General features: G+C 33.1%; 1 protein-coding gene across 1 annotated transcript in view; it reads right to left on the reverse strand.

Moving 5' to 3' along the window:
* Positions 1-1,693: 1,693 nt before the first annotated feature.
* The window catches only part of LOC148279455 (uncharacterized), a 91,355-nt gene continuing 70,733 nt past the window's right edge, over positions 1,694-22,315 (reverse strand). The window contains exons 3-11 of the mRNA XM_088229915.1: positions 19,217-19,343; positions 16,927-17,070; positions 14,530-14,649; positions 13,716-13,878; positions 11,802-12,063; positions 10,136-10,274; positions 4,530-4,669; positions 3,668-3,865; positions 1,694-2,131 (exon numbers count right to left, since the gene is read on the reverse strand). Of these exons, the coding sequence (XP_088086041.1) occupies positions 1,977-2,131; positions 3,668-3,865; positions 4,530-4,669; positions 10,136-10,274; positions 11,802-12,063; positions 13,716-13,878; positions 14,530-14,649; positions 16,927-17,070; positions 19,217-19,343 (1,448 nt within the window). The 3' untranslated portion in view covers positions 1,694-1,976. The remainder of the gene's footprint in view (positions 2,132-3,667; positions 3,866-4,529; positions 4,670-10,135; positions 10,275-11,801; positions 12,064-13,715; positions 13,879-14,529; positions 14,650-16,926; positions 17,071-19,216; positions 19,344-22,315) is intronic.

Genomic DNA, 22,315 nt, shown 5'->3' on the forward strand with positions numbered 1-22,315 from the left:
TCAAATTTACTTGATAATGTTCTATATTCTACATTCAATTTTGATTTCAATTTCTGCCGACAAGCCGGTTTCGCAGTTTAGTCGGTTTCATTATTTTTCCTTTTTTATTTTCTGTTCATATTTATCTTCTTAAATAAATAAAATACCTTTTTCTCTAACATTTGCATGAATTTCACAGCTCTATAATTTTTGCTTGGATTTTGAAAATTGAATATTTCTTGTATCTCATATTATAAGATTTGGTAAGAGGCGATTTTAATTTTACGATTTAAAGACAGAATGATCTATCAAAAAGTTTGGCACTATTTTTTTACTTCCATTTTCACAGCTATAAAAAAGAGCCTGTGTTTATATAAAAAAGTGTAAAGCTTACTTGTTATCGTATAATTTAAGTTCCATATAAAACACAGTTGAGGAGATTCCTATTAAATATTGTCATTCTTTTTCCAACAATGACGTATAATAAAATAGGCACGTTACTAAGGTGAAAAAATGGCATTTCAATTCATGGGAAATTACCTTCCATGCTCTCATTCTCTAATGGACTTTCATCATGGTCACATGTGATGCTACACAGAAATATGCCATCGTATGTGGTAAAAAAAGCTTTAATTGTACAGCAACGGTGAAAACAGAACAGATATATAGTTTAATTCGTAAATAAAATCCAGTTTATAGAATAAGTAAATAATAAGTTATATTTTTTAACACATTTTGACAGCTGCCATCGTATGTCATTTCTATGATAACGAGGTGCACAGAAATAAATATCAACTGAGGAAATATGTACATCTCTTTCTTATGAGCCTGCCACACACTCGACGAGTGGCATGGGAAGTAGCGAGGAAAGGAGGCAGAGACGTAGTGTGGCAAAATTACTCGTCATGCCGCACATCATGCTCCTCGTCGTGCCTACCGCTCCCTATTTTGTCAGTTTTTTGAGCGCGAGTCAAAGGACCGGCAATATGAGCGCGAGTTGGTGGCCACATAATCGCGTGGTCGCAGTACGCATCGAGTGCTCGCACAAGACGCACGCGTCATTTTTTTAATTATGTATATTTCTTTGTATGATATTTTCGAAATTTAAAAAAATTATTTTTTTGGTTGTTTTACTTACAATATACATAAGAGGTGAAACAAAGTATTAAAAAAATAAAGGACAATTACATTGTAATGAAATACATATTAACAGTAAAAATAGTAATCAAAAAAACCCACAAAGGCATGGCCTGTTCGTGGGTAGACAAGAAATGTTTATTTATTTTAGCTCCTATAATAAATAGACAGGTATAATGTTTTTGTGTAATATAAGAAAGAGAAAAGAAAATATTCTGTAAAAGATTACAAGGTACTTTTTTATTTTATAGTAATTAAAAAAGGAAATAAAAAAATAATAAAAATATTCCATTATTCCATATTAAAATACATTGATATAAATAGCTGTACTAAAAATGCATAGCGCGCACACTGTCACAGTTTCATTGTCCATTGTATAGAAAGACAAATGACAAGTGCGGATCGTCGCGATTAATTGTGCGAGTAGAGCAGTGTGTGGGCGGAGAGGGCAACATCGGGCGAGAAGACAGCAGCGCGAGAAGCATGAGCATGAGCAGCGCACGGAGCATAGTGTGGCGGGGCTATTATATTAATGAATCACGTGTATTGTGATAAAGCACTGCATTTTTTAAATAAATTGTTGAGGGCCATGCGATATCTTAAATGTAGCCAGTATACGAGTAACGTGTCTAATTCTCATAAGTCAGTGGGTTCTAAGCCCTCGAAATATATAATTAGTTTATTAGAATAGATTACAATCGCCATATAAGTTGTTTTTACTTTGGTCAAGGAACACAATGTGATCCTCAAATTCTCCATTTATCAAATCCATCAAACAATTCATACTGTTTGGAGAGTATTTGGTTTGGAATACCAATATTTCTTAACTTAATATCAAATGCATTATAATTTTTTCTTGACTACAATCGGCTTGTTTCTGATAATCTGATTGCTCGGGGGTCTTCTGGAGCGAATGCAGAGTTGTCGTGACCGACAGCCTCCATTTTGTTGACCTTGTCTGGAGTCGGCTTCGGACCATCCATCAGGAACATTGTGAACAAGAAGATTATAGAACCTGAAAGGAGAGAAATATTATTTAGTTAAATATTTAAACGGCCAAAAAAGGCTGAAGGATTTTGTAAGATGTTGGAGATGACAAAAGTAATGATGTTGATGTTCGATGCGTATTTATTACATGGTGATAACTGAATCAAACTGGATGATAAGACTAGGCGAACACTGAACTGAATTGAACTATGTTATCATGCCCTGTTATCATTTTATAAGTCATGTTCTTTTGTTTTGCACGTCTCTATAGCGGGGATGAAGTTAATGTACTCCGGAGTTTTGTACTGGATTTGTCACCTGATTTTGTTATTTAGAGTAAATGACCTGTGTGTAAATAAGTTGATCTTGCACAAAACAATGTATTGTATTACACAAAAGATGCTAAGTTTCTTTCTTCAGTCAACGTTCTTGATTTCTGGTAAAATAATTTGGCGCTTGTGGGCTTGTATTACAAAGTTTATGTTTATAAGAAAAAAAAGATGCAACTATAGTGTACTTAAATGATTATTCTGCATTTAGGAAGATTAAGAATACAGTTTGGTGCGTACTAACAGAACCAGAACCCCTGACTGTGTTAGACTAAATGGCTATTCTAAAATAAAAATCATAAGAAAGAAAATCGACTGGAGATAAGTCTGCGTCGTTGTGTAGAGGTTAGGGTGTTTGCCTACTATTGTTGAGGTCTTGAAATATTGGTTTTAATGGTGGTTCTACCCTGCAATATTTCATTCTTTTCTTCGAACAGAGTTAAGAAAATAATGAAATATTGTCTTTAACAAGTCTTTTATGTAGGTAATTTTATATGTAAGTCACGCCTGTTCCGGGGAAACTAAAAGATACTTGACTCCGATGGTACAGAAACGTTAACATATGGAATTACCATCAAGTGGTTAGACTTGCGCTGGATATCTCCACTCAAGTGAGAGCTCGAGGTCGTCCACAAGCCACCTGGTGGACCAATATTGAAAGAGACTTGAGGAATGAGCAACTGACCGGTGAGATGACACAAGATGGAAAGAATTGGAGATTGCGTACCAAAAGAGTAAACCCCAGATGAACGGGGAAGAGACAAGAAAGAAGATGAATCAGTATGTAAGCGTGGAACGTCGAAGAGAAAGCTCTCTGTTCTAAGTTTTTTTTCTGATGGGAGTTTCCTTGCTAAGCAATAAATTCATACAAGGCTAATATTTTCTTATGCAGGTATGTTCCTTCTAACACTGTTTTGACTACTGTATGAGTATCATGTGGAAGGTTTGGCTGTGCACTTCTCCGCATGTTTGCTTGATGAATAGGAAACTACAGAAAACACATGTATATATTTACTGTACAACTTATATTTGCTTATAAAGATATGTTCCTTGTAACTGCTCTAACTATCATGTGAGGATCTGGCGGAAGATTCGACTGTGTGGTGATGTTGTGGTGAAATGGACTTCTCCCCATATTTGCTTAATTAATAGTAAACCACAGCTTAATATAATATATGCCAAGGGAATGAATGATTTGTTTGTTTTTGACATTGAAGAATAGTTGCTTAACTTACTGATGCCGTAGAAACCGGCGTAGAAGATCATGAGTGACTCCCTGTAGCCGATGGCCTTGGAGACAGGTTCTACGACGATAGGAAGGTTCCCTCCGATGTTGTTCATGACGAAGAGGAATATACCGACTGTTGTAGAGCGCACTCCCAGTGGAACGATCTCTACCAAGATGGCGAACACTATTCCGAACCACATCTCCGCTGTTTAAAAAAAAAACCAACTATTTAAGACTCTATTAAAATTGTGTAAATTATTTTACTATTTTATGATTTGACCTATTAACTCATGTCAATTATTTAATTTTTTTATGATTTTTCCTACTAACTTATGTCAATAATTTTATTTATGAGTTATTTTACCCATGAATTCGCGAAGATTATTTTCCTTATAGAATATCTAACCTATGAACTCATGCAAATTATTTCACTAATAATCAATGATTTTACATTAATACGTAAAATAAGAGTGCGTCAATTCTCACGTAAATTTTTTTTTACTCATCTTATCGTTTAGATTTTAGATCTATATAGATATAGATATCATATAGATTTTATTTCTAGCAAGTTGGAACACGAATACAAAAACAAAGTCATAAATTTGTTTAAAATAACTGAAATAAAAATAGAAAAACTTTTGTGGTGTGGTCATAAATTCAAATAGAGATAAATATTTTTTTTTGCGTAATTGAGTAATTTATAAGGCTTAATACGGTAGCTTTAATAATAATTAAAAATGTTTAACATGTAAATAAATAATAAACATCAAATTGGATTGTTACAAACAAATTTTAGTTCGTAGAGGGAGAGATATTATTTGATAAGATATATTTATCTTTCAAGAGAGGAGTAGAATTGAGACACTTACCGAAGAAGTATGAAATGGCCAAGGTGATCATAGCCCATAGGGGCCCAAAGGCAACGGACCCAAAAGCGGGTAAAGTTGAGATCAGCTGAGAAATGGCCAAAACTGCTACTCGAGAGCGAATTCCTAATTTAGCCACAAATCTGTAAAAGAGACAAAACATTGATGTATTAACAAATCAAATCACAAAAACAATTAGGTATGTCTTGACAAAGCGCGTGACAAAAACATTTATGTCTTAACAAAGCAAGTGACAAAAACATTTGTCTTAACAAAGCAAGTGACAAAAATATTTATGTCTTAACAACCAAGTGACGAAAACATTTATGTCTTAACAGAGCAAGTGACAAAAACATTTATGCCTTAACAAAGCAAGTGATAAAAACATTTTCGTCTTAACAAAGCAAGTTATAAAAACATTTATGTCTTAATTCTTTACAAGCGGTAGTAAAAAAATAAATCCCTTGCGCGCGGTGATGTAACATCGTGTCACCTTAAGCAAAAGACTAAATATTCTAAAGTTCAGACATTTGAAAGAAAAACATGGAAACTTACTGTTTAGAATTTCCTTTTCCATAATTTATAAAAATGAACTTATAATTTAGGCCGGTTATAGAAACAAAAAAAACACAAATTCACCGTGTTCTTACACGTGTAAGTCCCACCACTGTCAATGACCGACTGAATCTGGTTTACACAAACACCGGCCACAGAACAGCGTCTCTCTTTCCTGTCATGAGTTTTATCTTCATGCTCTCTCTTATACAGATTTATTGCTGTATTGGCGTCACATTAATTCTTCGCATGGCAAAGATAAATATTTTGTAGCATTAAAATCCTATATACCTACCTATATAATTGAGGGTATTAGAAGCGAACTTAGAAATCTCCATTGAAGGAGTTACTGAGATATTTGTGGAAAACTTTGAAAAAATAATTGTGAAATTTCTAATTAAGCTTCACTAACTCAATGGAGAATGCTTATAGTCCTTAAAATGTATCATGATTAGAATGACAGTTGTCAGAAAAAGTGACGACATAACTTTGTAGTAACGTCAAAGGAGTTATTTATATTGACACACGAAAATCATCTGTATCTGGGCGTGTTAATTATTTTTTTTAATACAATGCTTGAAACATAAATCAACATTAATATTTAAAATCAGCTTCAAAACTAAAATAAACCTAATTATTAACGACGTTCTTACAAGGTTACATCATTTTTCAAAAACGTTAGAGATGGGACAAATTGATCAATGTAAATTAATCATTTGATGTTGTTCATGAAAAAAGTATAAATGTCTCATTTTTTTGGTGAATAACTGTGTTAAACACATTATAATAGTAAAATAAAATAAATAGAACAACTTTGTTTTTAACCACAATTTTTTTGTATAAATAAATAGATCAACTTTGTTTTTAACCACTAATTAAAATTAGTGGTTAAAAACAAAGTTGTTCTATTTATTTTATTATAATGAATAACCACAAAGTTAGTGCTTCAAATATAAAGTTTACATTATAATAGCCTTGTTTTTGCGTTTTTTATATAAATTTTCGGAAACAGAGTTTCATGATTGCATGAAATGACTGATAAAATCGATTTTATCAGTGATCAGTAATTTCCCATCCCTAATGAAATTAGTTTGACAGCTGTCAAGCTATATTTTAAGGACGATAGTTTGCGGTGTTAAGTAATATAATTGAAATCTGTTTTTGTAAGATTTAGAGGCGGTTTTAAATTAAATTATTGTTATCAAAAACATTTTTTACTTTGTGGTATGACATTTTACACTTATTTGTTTATAAATTTTGTATAAACCACTTAATTTTTTTAATTACACTTCGACCGGTTTCGAAGTTACTACCTCATCGTCAGGAATTTAATTAACTTATAATTACACGCGTTGCCATTTATATAATAAAATATTGTATGAAAGAGACAAATTACGGTTTTAAATTACGCTATTATTTAGGTAGGTAGATTTTTATGTATAGTTTATTTTGGCATCAATAACAAATTTTCCGTTTTTGGTGGAGATTTCTAAGTTTGCATCTGATACCCCCAACAATTGTGCAATAATAAAATTGCGTATTGAATAAATAAAAAATATATTCATCTATTTCATTTCTCATCGTCTACATATGTTATCTTTACATATATAATTATTCCGTACGTGTGATGTCACTGAACTCCTCTTAAACAGCTTAATCGATTTACGTGCGGTTTTCAGCGAATCATAGATTTTTGCGCTGCGCGTGTTCGAAAATATTAGAATTTCCAATCGAATTTGTAAAAAAAAAAGTTTGAAGCATAAATCTTTTTTTCATTGACCCACCAGAGTTACATTTGATGTGAATGCATATACAAAAAACGGAAGAATGTCGTTTTTTGTACATAAAAAATACTGTTTTTGAATGTTCACAAATAACATTCGCTTTTTGTGGATCCCTATCAGATTCTTTCCTTAAATTCCTTATAATTTCTACCCATTTATTTCTTTTTACTGGATTTTTGGTGATACTAAAATAATATTAACTGACATTCAGTACATTTTTGAAAATCGTATTCCTACATAACATGCACCCCTGTTGGTGAGAAGAGCAGAGTTTGACATTTGCAAAAAGAATTCTATATTTGAACATGAATTATTTGATGTTTTGAAATTAAATCATACAAAAATACCTAGGTACCTACTAAATAAAATTAATCATTTTTAGCAGTCAATAAGCCAACATTCAGGCAGGATAATGTCTGTCAGGTCCGCTGTATTTAATATAATTAAAATTATTGTCTTCGGTGTAAACATTTTTTTTTGTGTGTGCATGGGTGTCTACACTAATATACAAATAAATAGACAATATATTTTGTGCATACTGTTTGTTTACCCAATAAAATAAATCAATAATTCATAGAGGAATATTCACTTTCGAGTACCTACGTAGTACCTAATAACTCGAAAACACCGATTTTTTTGTTGTGTCTCTTCAGAAATACAAGTTAGATGTAGCTAGTTTAGGAAAAACGTGTCTATTCAGCAAACCTCAGTGGTTTAGTGTGTTTCATTCCAGTTCTTGCAAAAAACGTTTCCCATTTTTTGCATGTTTTGATAATGACTTGCGTAATTATTGATCTGATTCGATTCGCAGTGTATTGTTAATTTGAATAAATTTAAAACAAATGCAAAAAGTCTTTTATAATACATATTCCAATGTCGTAGGTAAATATGTTTTTACAAACCCAATTTTAATCGCAGATTATTTAAGCCAGCAACAACGAAAAAAGCGGATTAAGAATGTCGATTAAATTCATTGTTTCTTTGTTAAAACTGCCGACATTGCTAACATGAACATTGTATTTTATTAACATACTAGCTGACTCGACAGACGTTGTCCTGCCCGAACGTTGGCTTGCCTCGGGAAAATACTTTTTTGATAAGTAGGTACCTAGGTACCAGGGGCGAACCGTGTATAGAAGCGATTATGCACAGCTTACCATTATATTTGACTAACCATAATAATGTTTTATTGTAACTTTATTTACAGAAAAACAAATAAATAATTACCATTTATTTTTAATCATTTCCACCGTTCGTATTTTTATCCTAATATAAATATAAATATTAATAAAGCGCGTCAGCGCCTGCAGTGAGCCAAGAAACTAGCCGAATATTCCTTCTTATTTTTTCATACAAATAAGTATACTATATTTTGAATGTACTAACCCCAGTGCGGGTTTTTTCTCCTAGATTAAACTTGCAGATTACACAAATTATAAGATTCTAGATTTGGAAAACAGTATTTAAAACATTATTTCTTAATGGCTATTTTTCTTTGAGATGGTACTTTTGACATAAGACCATAATAACTTTCATGCGTCATTTTGCAGGACATATAGCGCTCCACGCAGCCGTTTTTAGCACTATTAATTACTAGAACAATGCGGCCAGTAGACATTTCAATTGAATACCTAATATCGACTGAATTCATAGTGGTTTTTTTTTATTTTTTATGAATTATATATTAAAGTAATGGATAGTATAATATAACGAAGTTACATCGTTTGAGTTGATTTCATGGATGAAAGTTGTTGTATCACACAGAATCACAGAAAAATATCAATTTATAGTATATATTACTTGCATTATATTATGTACCTCCTATGTAGGTACAAATATATATTATACTTTTTATAGCTTACCTGTAAATAAAATCACCATTCGCCACTGCTAGGTACTTGTTTATGGTTGAATTTCAAAAGATAAAATAAATATTTTTTCAAATATAGCATTCTTTTTGCAAACGTCAAACTCCGGTCGTCTCACCAACAAAGGGGTGTACTTATGTAGGAATACGATTTTTAAAAATGTATTGAAATTAATATTATTTTAGTGTTACCAAAAATCCAATAAAAAGAAATAAATGGGTAGAAATTATAAGAAAAGAATCTGATTGCGATCCACAAAAAACAAATGATGTTTGTAAACATTCAAAAACAAACTTTTTTGATACACAAAAAAACAACATATTTCCATTTTTTTGCAAATGCATTCTCCTTAAATGCAACCCTGGTAGATCGATGAATAAAACATTTATGCTCCTAACTTCTTTTTAAATATTCGATTAAAGATTTTAATATCTACGAACACGCACAGCGCAAAGATCTATATTTCTCTGAAAACCGCAGGTAAATCGGTTAAGCCGTTTAGGAGGAGTACGGTGACATCACACGTACAGATGAATTATATATAAAGAAGATACGGCAAAATTGACTTCTATAAAACTTATAATATGAACATATTTGGTTTAATATTTTTTTATTTATTTATTAACGGACATTTTTTTTTCAAGCCAATCAACAGGCTTAAGTAAGCCCCAATAGATTGGCATCAATGAGTAATACTTAATGTAAACATTCTTAAAATCTATTTAAATTAACAAAGTGTAATATTATCAAAAGGTATGAATATAGCATAATCTAGGTGGAAATGGCAAGTGTGACATCGCGAGTCAGGAGAGACAACACCGCTTGCTTCTTAAATGCCGGCCCTTGCTTTAGGAACACATCGAGATAAGTGAGATTTGTTCACTGTTCTGAGGATCCTTGGCAGAGGGGAACAAATCCGATCCGACTCTAGTTATGTTTATACCTCAATGTAAATTTGAGGTAATATTATTTTTAATTTTAATTAAAATCTAGTAAAATAAATAAATGACTCGAAATTATTAGGAATTTCAAGAAAGTATCAAATTGGGATACATAAAAATCGAATGTTGATTGACAACATTTGAATACAAACTTTTTATCGTTGACGTAAAAAATGATAATATTATTTACCTGATTGCATGAAAAATCATTAGCTCAAAGTCGGGAGATACTAACGGGAGTCTGGGAGAAGTACTAGAAACTTCGCTGTTCACGCGTGTGACGCGTAAAATTGTCTCTCTCGCTCCCGGATACACCTGTATTATCTGGGAGCAGCCTCCGAGTCAAACACACTAGTCTGGAATTCTAGTTCTGTTTCACACACACACACACACCCATAGCTGTATTCTTCATCCGTCTGGACACAGGCATGGACATGGCAGTAAGTATTTAAAATTCTTACTTATCAGACACGATGCCTCCCACTACGACGCCGATAGAGCCTACGCCCACAGTCACAGCAAACAGCCACCAGCCGAGATCCACGTCGGGGAAGTAATCTCTGTAGTACAGATCGGCATTGTAAGCGAAGCACATTCCGCCTAGAAGAAAAGTCTAAATATATATAAAATGTAAAATATATATTTAACAAGAATTTCAATAGTCTAGATCATAGAATTAAGAATAGTCCAGAAGCCTCATACGCGCATTAAACAGAAGGCCACCAAACTACTCTTAAACGAATAGTTTTACGTTTTGACCCATTAGTTTCTTTGTAGACGTTGTTCATTCGTTCGTACGCAACTCCCGATTTGAATTCAACTATGCCGTTTTGTGTCATTTTAAAGTGTAGAAATGTGCTGGTATCAAAAGGAAATATGATAAGATCACGTTTTATGTGTAAGTAGCAAATGCACTACTAATTTTTTTATCATTTTTCCACCTGTCAGATTGTCAAAGAAAACAAAATGGACATTTTGTTAGTGTTGCCAGGGTTGAGCATTTTTTTAGGATACTTTTTATTGATTAGAGTATTGGTTCTTTGCTCATCTATTACGAGAACTAACAAAAATTGGACCTTTCGGATTTAACAACGACGTGGTGGAAATTTGACCAACATTGTTTTTAAAACATCAAATATTATTAAACATGACAAAAATATTAGTTTAATACAAAATAAAATTTGTTTTATTTTTTAAGTTGAAAGTTCATTAATTCAATTACTCTTATTAAATGACCCTTTACTTATATGCTCTGTTGTGTCATTCACTGTTTCCGTGTGTACAATAAAAGTATAGAGAGTCTTTCAAATTGCTTTTTAAAAAATATCTTACATTTGTGGTTATATTTTTCGCGATCTGGCAACATGACGCGGCGACTTCAAGCATGCGCGCGGCGAAATTGGGACGAAGTGGGGGGATTTTTGGACACAGTCCGATGTATTCAAATAAGATTCCACACTACTTCTGGACTATGCTTAATTATAGAATTAGGGTTTAGATATTTATACTTTATTTCTTGTCATCCTGTTTGTTGGATTCATAATACATTGATCGATAACTAAATCATTTCACCTGAAATAGTGCGACGACTGTCAGCGTTTTATATTGAATACAATACAATATAATAAGAGCGATGTCCTACAGTACATTTACGCCAAAGAGACATGAACAAAGGAACGTGGCCTATAAAGAGACCACAGGGTGTGGCAACGCCCAGTCAGCCCAGCCAGTCTAAAGACTCAGCTCAACGCAGTCACTCAGTTCCAACAAATAGTTCAGGTGCAGTCAGTTCATCTTCTCATCGCCGTAACACTCGCGTGACATAATTCATTATTTGTATTCGCCATGTAATAAATACGCATTAAACAGCAACCTCGTGTCTTCTGTCAACCTCTAACTGGGGTAGAATCTCCATCAATCCTCATGCCTGTACTGTAGGAACACATCGCTTTTTGCGCCATCGCATATAAACATTTAACCTGTGCAGTTAAAAAACAAACATTAGGATGGACATTCAAATAAAAAAATTCCTGGTACGGTTCATACTACAATTTAGAACGCTATCTTTCTTGTACTCGGGTATATAATTTAACATAATTCAATCTGAGGTTAAAAGTGTAAAATTACCGCAATGCCTGATGGACGCAGCGATACATAGCAGCACGATTCTCGGCTGCATGAGTACTTTCCATATGGACACCTCCGCCTTGGGGGCATCGGCTTGCGAGGCCTGCAGGGCCTGCACCCCGTGGGCGCCCGGCGCCCCCGCCCCCGCGTGCGCGCTCTCCTCCCCTATGGCCAGGCGCGGGGGTTCCCGCAGTGTGAAGTACGTCAGGGCTGCTAGGATGAGGCCCACGACACCGGCCCCGAAGTAGGAGACTCGCCAGCTCTGGAAGAGAGAATGAGAAGATGACTAAAATGTGAAACTAATTATTCATACATGTCGTTTTTATCATTTTTTATTGAAAAATTAAATTTTTACGTTTATTTTCCATGGAAATATTACAAAACATGGTTTGCGGAAATTTTAAACTATATTAATTGTAACAAATACCATAACGATAAAATTAAGGTCATTTTCACAAAATGGTGTGCAAAACAAAAAATAAGATACGTTATTTTTTGTCGCGTAGGCCTATGTATTCTATGATTAAGAATAGTCCAGAAACCATACGCACATCAAACAGAAGGCGACTCAACTACTCATAAATATGTAGGTTAACGCTTTGACCCATTAGTTTCTTTGTAGACGTCGCTCAGTACGCAACTCCTGATTTGAATTCAACTATGCCGTGTTGTGTCCTTTTAAAGTGTAGAAATAATGCTAGGATCTTAAAGAAACTGCTAGGATCTTAAAGAAACAGGATGCAATAAATGTGTACCTATATAACAAATGTATTACTTAAAAATTGAATTATTTTTCCATCTGTCAGATTGTCGTAGAAACAAATGAATATTTCGTTAGTGTTGCCAGGGTAGTATTTTTTTTACCCTACTTTGCTCATCTAATGAGAGAATTAATAAAAAATGGATCTCGGATTAAACAATTCTGTGGTGGACATTTGACCGACATAATCTTCAAAACATCAAATATCATTTAACATGATATAGAAATATCCGTTTTATGTAAAATAAATTTTGTTTTACATTTTCAGTTTAAAGTTCATTAATTCAATTACTCTTATTTAATAACCCTTTACTTGTCTACTCTGTTGTGTCAATCGATATTTCCGCGTGCACAATAAATTGTACAGAAATTAACAGATTGCTTTTTGTGCTATGATTTTTTTTCCCACGAATGCGCTCGCCGAAAGTAGGGTAGTGTAGGGGAATTATTGGACACAGTTCAATGTATTCAAATATGATTCTACGCTCCTTCTAGACTATTCTCAATTCTATGCACGTAGGTTATTCAACTCTTGTAGAATGCCAGTACTTCTGTATGGGTGGAAATACACCTGATGCTTCTTACCAAAACTCAAAAAACGAAACTGAGTTTTGAGAGCTGGTACTCGAAGGGAATATTATTACCAACATTGAAGTCTTAAAACGGAAGCAGTAGCCTCCAATAACGAATGTCTTGAAGGTGTGACGGTGGGCCTGGCTTGATCATGTGCTGCGGAAGCCTCAGGAGAGCCAGAACCCAAGTTTCCTCTTCTTCACACCTGCGGTCGTCGATGACGATCTCGGGATTGCCGTGGCAGGAGGCGAGAGTGGTGGATAACGATAGGGTCTTCTGGAGGCGTCTGGTGATTTTTCACGTTTTCCAGTGTTCACGCTTTTTCTCATAATTATCCTTAGGAATGTTCCACCTAAGTATCTTTAAAAGCTGATACTACGTACTACTTTTTTTTGTATTATTACAAAAGCTTAGAGTCTAGCGCAGTTTTTAAAGTTACTCAGAAGTTAAGAAATTGGAGAAAAAAAAGAACTTGGAGGCAACTGGTGATGTCCAATGTCCATATGCTCCACTTAGAAGCGGTGCGGGAAAAGAATAGGAAAAGAAGAAAATGCTAATTAAATAACTAATTTTTCACTTACCAAACCCCAAGCGTTTATTTCAGGAACGTATCTTCCAACGGGGAAAGCAATACCATATCCTCCATAGATACCCCAGTTGAAGATGGACAAGACTAGCGCTCTCTTGTTGGCGGGGAAGATGTCTGACAATATTCCGGTCGCCAAGGGGTTGCATCCGGACTCCCTAAAATACCCAAATAATTCATAATCTTATTTCAATAAACATAAAACTACTAGTGGAGATTCGTAAATTAAAAATGAGCGTTGTAAAAGTTGGATTCATCGTTCCATTAATACATATTGACGCGCCGTGAGCCCTTTAAAATAATGACACTTAACTGATGCCCAAACGCTCAGTGAGTCGTTCTTTAACTGCCAGCTGGGCGTGTCGTGAGCTTGACTGAAAATGCCTGCTTGTGTCGTGAACGCGTGTAAAAACCGTTTGGTCAAACTATGTAAAAATAATGCGGTAACCTTTCAGATTAAGTGTTTGTTTATAAGTGATTGACAAACCTTAAAATAATTAATATTCAAATTAATATAAGTATTATTTATTTTATGTCAAACTACGCCTGGCGGCACAATAGCGAAGCTCTTACTGGCAGAGATGCATTGTAGGAATACGTTTTTGAAAATATAATAATATGACATAATATTATTTTTGCGTTCCCCAAAATCTTTAAAATTTGATGAAAAAATCAGATTGAGATCCATTAAAAACGTTTGTAAAGAATTACATTTGGATGACTCTCGGTTAATAACTACCGCGGCTAAAAATAGACAAATTTTAATACTAATGTTAATATTTAACTATTATTTATCATTTTATATTTACCCGGCAGCCATGATCATACGAAGGACTACAAGATGCCAGTACTCCTCTACTAATCCCATGAGGATGATAGCAATGGAGAAAACGAGTGTGCATACTGACAGTACTTTCACGCGATTATATCTGAAACACAATCAAAACGCCTGTTATTTAGGTTCACAATTGAATAGAACATTAAAAAAAATGTATTCATTAACACAGTTACATAATATGATACACGTTTTTTTTTCTATTATAATAAACTAAGTATATATTATTATATATTTAGTTATCTTATAACTGTAACTTTACAAAAAGAGACTAGCTCTTGTGCTTGAATTAAGACTAATACTATTACAGCTATTTAGTTGTTTGAAGTTATATAATTTCGAATACACACGAGAATTTTTTTTTTTACTAAACAAAGATAAAAACAGAATATAGTACTACAGTAATACTAATTAATATAGAATGCTGTTTTTACTCGGGTTCCATTTTGTTTTTACCTTAAATTTATTTAGTTGTTTAATTGTGTGAAATTTAGAAATTTTTATATTATTTTAGTGTCCGAATGACATTCATCTCAAATTAATTTATTTTTTCTTCTTTGTAAATTTGTATAATAGAATTTATTTTGTAAATAGTGTCTAATTCTAATTCTATGTACCACCTAGATTAAGCAGAACGTCTACAATATTTTATTGTCAAAATTCTCGAACGGTAGTTCAATATAACTCACCTATTGTTAGATTACAGAATACCGGGAATGAATATGCATCACATTTTGATATATTTAGTTTATCTCTGCCTAACTTAAAAATAAAGTGACCAACATATTTTTATCAAAAAGAGCAAATCATCTTCAGAAGATTGGGTTGGAATAGTTATAATTTGATTGATTAATGTATTTTGTTATTGTATAATTTCTTTAAAATATATATGTATTTCAAGTAATGAATAATGTGTACAGTACGAGTATATTAATATTTCATACTCGATTTTTTTTAATATTTTTATTTTTAAGCACTCTTTATACCACATATATGTAAATGGCAGAAATGCCGTATATAAATAAATAAATAAATAATGTGAGAACTTTAGATAATATATTTATTTTTGAGGGTTTCTTCAATTTTTTTCATTTTCTTTAAAAGTAATTTGATATTTAATCTTTGTACTATTTTAAAATTGTTTAATATGTTGGTATATCGTCGCTTTAGTTCGTTTTTCTCCAACATACCATTTTGAACAAAATTAAGTAAAGTGTAGGCACTGGAGTTCTGAGAAAGCCTTTATTTATAAAATTAAAATGATAAAAATATTTGAACAAAAATGTTTAAGGGGTTTTTTAACGAATTTTTTCTATGCCTATTCGTTAAAAAAAACTTTAAAGCTCTATTTCTGCAGATTTGCGTTTTGGTCTGTTGGACAAAAACGAACTGAAGCGACGATATGCACCACCATGTCCAAATGTTTGTACACCGAATTGGTTTAGCCAGATGAATCTCACCCACATGATAATGGTTTTAGCTTTTTTACTTCACAAAAGTCATCAGATGAAAGAGTTTAGGAAACGTGGAAGTTAAATAAAGGCAAAATGATGAATGTTAAACAGTGTGTAAAGTGGCCACTTAAATCAGCCAACGACAGGTTATAAGCCATGTAAATGCCTGGACTTCCATATTCCCTTCTCAAAAATGTTTTCCCTCTCTGTTGAAATAAATTTAAATATGAACAACTCCCTAGGGAAGAAATTCAGCCAGTCTGCAAGCATTTGGACATACTCAAACATTGTTAACTTACTATCTTAATCAGATCCCTTTGATTGCGTTTCTTCTCCGGTGGGAAACGAATTCCTACGCAGATGCGGGGCGAGAAATATCGAGGGCGAAGCCCTAGGGCTTCAACAATATAGTGGACTGTATTTTAAATTTAATATAAATAAATGAATATCATTCTATGCGGTATGCAGTGTTAATCAGTCACATCCCCAACAAATGAAATGAATCAGGAATGGAAGCCACTAACCTGCTTCGTTCTTAATGGAATTGCTTGAGTCCGATGGTTTCTTGAGAGCGGCACCAGCACTAGAGCCAACACCAATCTGATGCTCAACACTGGTGGTTGGTGGAAACAATGAGATTGATGCGGCACACGTTCAACGAAATAAACGCGAGATTCACTACCCGAAGTCTCAATGTGGCGGATGATCAAAGGGTACTGGCGGTGGGAAGTGTAAGGATGTGGGTAAAAGGATGTTGAGTTGTGACAGTAAACATTGTTAACAATGCATACCCACATAATTCGCAACCAATCTCTGTTACAATACATTAAATCTTAATTATTCCTGAGGGAGTGAAATCCAGCCTGTCTAAACATTTGGACATACTCAAAACGTTATTGATTAAAATTTGAACTTACTTATCAGCAACTACGCCCAGAATAACTCCAACAATAGTAAAGACAGCCATGTAAGCCGGCCCTGCCAGAATTTGGTAATCTATACCCAGTCCATTGTAATTCCATTCACAGTACCGTGTGCCATTGAATTCGAAGCTTTCACACCTGAAAAAGACATTATAGCAATCCAATTATGCACTTATTTTTCGATCAACATGGCTGCCATTCTGGACGGTATAGCGCGCATATAGAACGCTTTGTTATTGCTATTTAGTACGTAAAACGCGCTAAAAGAACGTTCAAAAAGTCAGTGGAAAAGTGGCCAAGTATAGAATGTCACTGGTTGCGCCACATGTACCATAAAAGCATACAACTTGAGACAGTTTTTAACTTCAACTGACTATATCTTTTTATATATTTAATATTACGCTTTCAAATTTTAACACAAATTTGAGTCTATGTGTCAGGTTACAGAAGCATACCACATGCGTGAACATATTAATATCCTTCATTCTTCTGTTGTTGTCCTAAATAAATAAATAAATTAAATAAAAATTAAATAAAATAAATTGGTAAATTGTTACCTGCAAATTGTTGCAAACATGAGACACAATAAGAAAGTCGTAGTTTACCATGTAGCATTTTACTGCTTTAACCATGAGACAAAAAAAATATATTAGGTTTCCACGAATAATATTGTAAATATGTGCATGAGCACAGTTAGAGAAATTTTCAGCTTTAAAAGCATAATATAATTTGAAATGCTTACGTCATCAAATAAAAAAAAACGATCAAAAACAAAATTAAACCTCTTTCAAAAATCGTAAAAAAAAAAAATTAAAACTCAAAATTGAGACTAGAGCAATAAACTAATATTAAAATACATGCACCATCTTCACAGTCTGTACTTTTCTGTAATAAAATAACTACTGAAACGTACCTATTTATAAAATAATAGAGTTTTCTTAACGTAACGTATTTAACATAAAACTTTCAGAAGCGATTTGAGACAATTTGAGACTTAGCAATTTAACTTAAAAAAAAAAAGATTCATTTCTGCTAATTTTTAGTTCCACTCTACCAGGCGCGTGCTGTGACTTTTATCAGTAAGGATGCTGACAAAGAATAATCATGTTCTTAATTTTCGTAGGTTCATTCACAATTATTTAATACGCTATATAAGTTGTTCATTAGAAGAATAATAATTAATAGTTGACAATGAATCAATTGTCAGAAAACACCTAAAACAAGACCCGAGACAATCGTTCTTAAATTGGGCCAAGTGTCAATAATGCGCTACTTCAAACATTATGATAAACGTTATTGGAGTCGTTTTTTCTTTGAACTATACAATTTGGATGCTTCTTGTCTCTCCGAGTCTCGAAAGAGAAATCTAAATCCTTATGAACCTAAAGCGCATGCGCGAAAATTTGTAACTAGACGCAACTCGACAAGCAGCATCCCGCGTATACAACAAATACTATCAAGAACAAGATACCTAGATATTCAGTACGTACGTTGATATAGGAAATACGCATAACAGGTAGTTGGGTATGTATACTAAAGATATTGTTTGAATCGCGTGCACATTCGTTCTCAGTTGAAATTTTAGGAATACATAATTATTTGAAGGTTTTATTTCGTTTTATAATATATTTTTTGTAAAATTCACGTTATTTATACACCGCATCCACAGAATCTATGGACAGAACGCGCCTGCACTCTACCAACCTGGAAGTGTCAAACATGGCGTTGACTTGTTTACGGAAAAGTGCCTCACGAGATCGTATTATTAAATCGATTAAAATCAATCCATTTTTTTAAACCAATAATAGAGTTTCGAGGCATGTGTAATTTAGAAATATATTTGAATTAAAAATCGATGTTAATTTCTCAATAAATACTACTTACTTTATCTAAATTTCCTCTTGACAGCAATTGTACGTTCACAAGCAAAAACTTTGGAAGGACACTGCCAGTGCTGCCTGAGTAGCAATGACACCACATGTAATATTATGTGCCGCGGAAGTTACGTCTCAAATTATATTCAAGTCTCATGTTTTATGTATTAACGGTACTCTATTTCTAAAGATGATACTCGTATATCACATCTGTTGTCATGTCATATTGAATTTGTTATTTTTGGAAAAAGAAAAATAGGCATATCCCTAATAGCATTTACTGTTGGTGATCAGAAGGCCTAACGTGACCCCACGTCACGCGTCGGTCGGTAAAACAGCAAATTAAATGGACCAAGATTTGACACAAGAATTATCGTATAAGATCTTAATTTTAATATGTTTATGCTTACACTTCACTCGAATTAGCGTCATCACACTGCGTAGGAACTTGAGTCGTGTAAAAGAGCTCTGATGCATTAAACTGGCAGGCAATATCTCCATATTTTAGGTCCACAGCCGTCACTTTCGAAGTAGTCCCTAGAAAAATAATGACAAAAACATATTTGAAGCAATTGATTCACTAAATGCGATCCCTCAGGCGAATGTACGGAAAAACAATGTATGATAGGTGCCCTAATGTCGAAATTAGAGCAGAATGCAAGGCTGAGTTAAGCATTATCGACAAAATTAAGAAAGGTCTTTTGCGATGGTTCGGTCATGTGGAGCGAATGAATGATGAAAGAACGGCTAAAAAGATTTATGATGCGAATGTGTCTGGTTGTAGAAGTCGAGGAAGGCCGAGAAAGACATGGCATGATCAAGTACAACAAATTCTTGAAAGTGGTCATGTGAAAAGTCGGAATAATCGACGTGCGTGCATGAGAAGATGTATGAATGTGAAGGGAGCAAAGGAAGTGTGCCAGGACAGAGTGGTGTGGCGTTCTATCCTCTCTGCCTACCCCTCCGGGGAAATGGCGTGATGGTTAGTTAGTTAGATTCACTAAAATATTATCATAATTTGAACACTTATTTGTTTATACATTTGTATAAACCACTTTAATTTTTTTAATTACACTTCGACCGGTTTCGATGTTACTACCTCATCGTCTAATTTAAGGGAATTTAGGGAAGGGATGAAGGAAATTTCGGAAGGGAATTTATAAATTAAATTGTTTAAATTGCCCAAATTTCAATATTGTAAAAACTCCACGTAAATTTAAAGTTGGAATCAAAGAACATATAAGTTGTCTGAGTAATAATAATTTTTCACAATTCGCTAATCATCTTATATCCGAAAACCATGAATTTAATCAAGAAACTGGTGTAGAAATTTTGCATGTCAATAAAAATGGTTTTCGTTTAGATAATTTAGAACGATTAGAAATTAATAAAGCCATTATTCAAAAACTTCAAATAAAAAATAATCAGTTAAATTCAACTTCGAGTCCTCTTTTGAAACTATTCCCGTTATGATTTATTTTATCTTCTTTCTCTCTTTTTCTTTCAATTTTCTGTCTCTTTCATACAATATTTTATTATAGAAATAGCAACGCGTGTAATTATAAGTTAGTTAAATTCTTGACGATTAGGTAGTAACCTCGTACCGGTCGAGGTGTAATTAAAAAAAATAAAGTGGTTTATACAAATTTATAAACAAATAAGTGAAAAATGTTTTTGATAACAATAATACATAATTTGAATATTAGATGTTTGCAACCTATACAACCTTATTGTATTTTCGAAATCAATATAGATAGATATTCTGAAGAAATGTTTTCAACATAAATGTAAAAAAGAAATTTGATACAAATACGTTGCTAGAAAAACGCGACACGTTTGGCCTTGTTAGTTGTGAAGTAAAGATTCGTGAAATAAATTTTAATGGTCAGGAACAAATAAACACGAATCGTGACGTATTCGGGGCGTGGCCAATGGAATTACCGTTTTTGCGGAATTCAAAATTACAAATTTAAAAGTATTTTTTATGTTACTAATGATTAGCAAAAAAAAATTTTTTACTCATAGTATTTCATACACTTTTATTACTTTAAAAAAAAAAGTGATATTTTTCAAAAATGTTTTGAGTATGTCCAAATGCTTGCAGAATCGCTGGATTTTCTCCCTAAGGAGTTGTTCATATTTAAATTTGTTGGAACAGAGGAGGAAAACGTTTTTGAGAAGTGTGTAAAGTGGCCACTTAAACCAGCTAATGACAGGCCATAAGCCCTGTAAATGTCTAGACTACCATATTCCCTTCTCAAAAACGTTTTCCCTCTCTGTTGCAACAAATTTTAATATGAACAACTCCTTAGGGAGAATATCCAGCCAGTCTGCAAGCATTTCAAGCATTTGGACATACTCAAAACATTGTTGAATTAACTACCTGGTATGAGAAAAAGTATGAAAAAGTGGAAAATTGTTTTCAGGCGTTGCCTAGTAGGTGAATTGGTTCAGCCGGATGAATCTCACCCACATGATAAAGGTTTCAGCTCTTACTTCACAAGAGTCAACAGATGGAAGAGTTAAGGAAATTTGTATGTTCAAACATAGGCAGAATGGTGAATGTTACACAGTGTGTCAAGTGGCCACTTAAACGTATTTAAATCAGTTGCCCCGTAATGTCAACACGACAAGTTCATTTTTTTCGCTCAAAAATCATTGCCCAAAAAAAAATATGTTCAAAACTCATTTATTTATCGTAGCTGCTCCAAATTTTATTTAATTTATCCCCATTTAGATATTCTTAATACAAAATTTTGCGACTTAAAAAAAAACTTTTTAAACACTGTAAAATGAAACATTTGTCAGTGTGTAATAAGTTTATGTTCCTTTAAATATTTGTATTTTATTATGATATCAAAATTTTGAATTGGTCAACTATATTATGAAAATCCCTCTCCTCCACTCCTCCACTCTATTTCCTCATCCCTTAACCTTCTTACGAGCTCTCTTTTTCTCTCGTCTTATATAATATATTATTTTTCTCTTTGATGTGTAACATGTTTTCTCATTACATTTGTGAAAAACTTTAACTGGATGTATGTACTTAAAATGGAAAGACCATATCAGTGAGCTAGTTAAACGAATTAGAAAATGTATTTACATATTTATTAGATTAAGGAATATTTTAAAAATCAATAATTTAAAAATAGCTTATTACTCAATTGTACAATCTTTGTTGCAATATGGTATTGTAGGATGGGGTGGTGCATATCCCAATATATTCAACCTTCTTAAAATAGTACAAAGATTAATTATTAAAGTAATTTTAAAGAAACCCTCAACATTCAACACGGAAAGTCTACATAAAATATTTAAGGTTCATACAGTAGACACTCTTTATAAAATAAATTATATTACACAAATATATAAAATAGAAAAAACAAAAGAATTTGAAATGAATAAGTCACTCAGATACCAACATAATATTAAAATTCCTAAGTTCCATACAAGTCATGGTCAAAATAGCTTTGTCTTTGAAGGTGTAAAAAATTATAATAATCTTCCTA

Source organism: Micrasema longulum, unplaced genomic scaffold (genome assembly GCF_059751315.1).
Source record: "Micrasema longulum isolate JH-2025_06_02 unplaced genomic scaffold, ASM5975131v1 h1tg000723l, whole genome shotgun sequence".
Classification (NCBI taxonomy): domain Eukaryota; kingdom Metazoa; phylum Arthropoda; class Insecta; order Trichoptera; family Brachycentridae; genus Micrasema; species Micrasema longulum.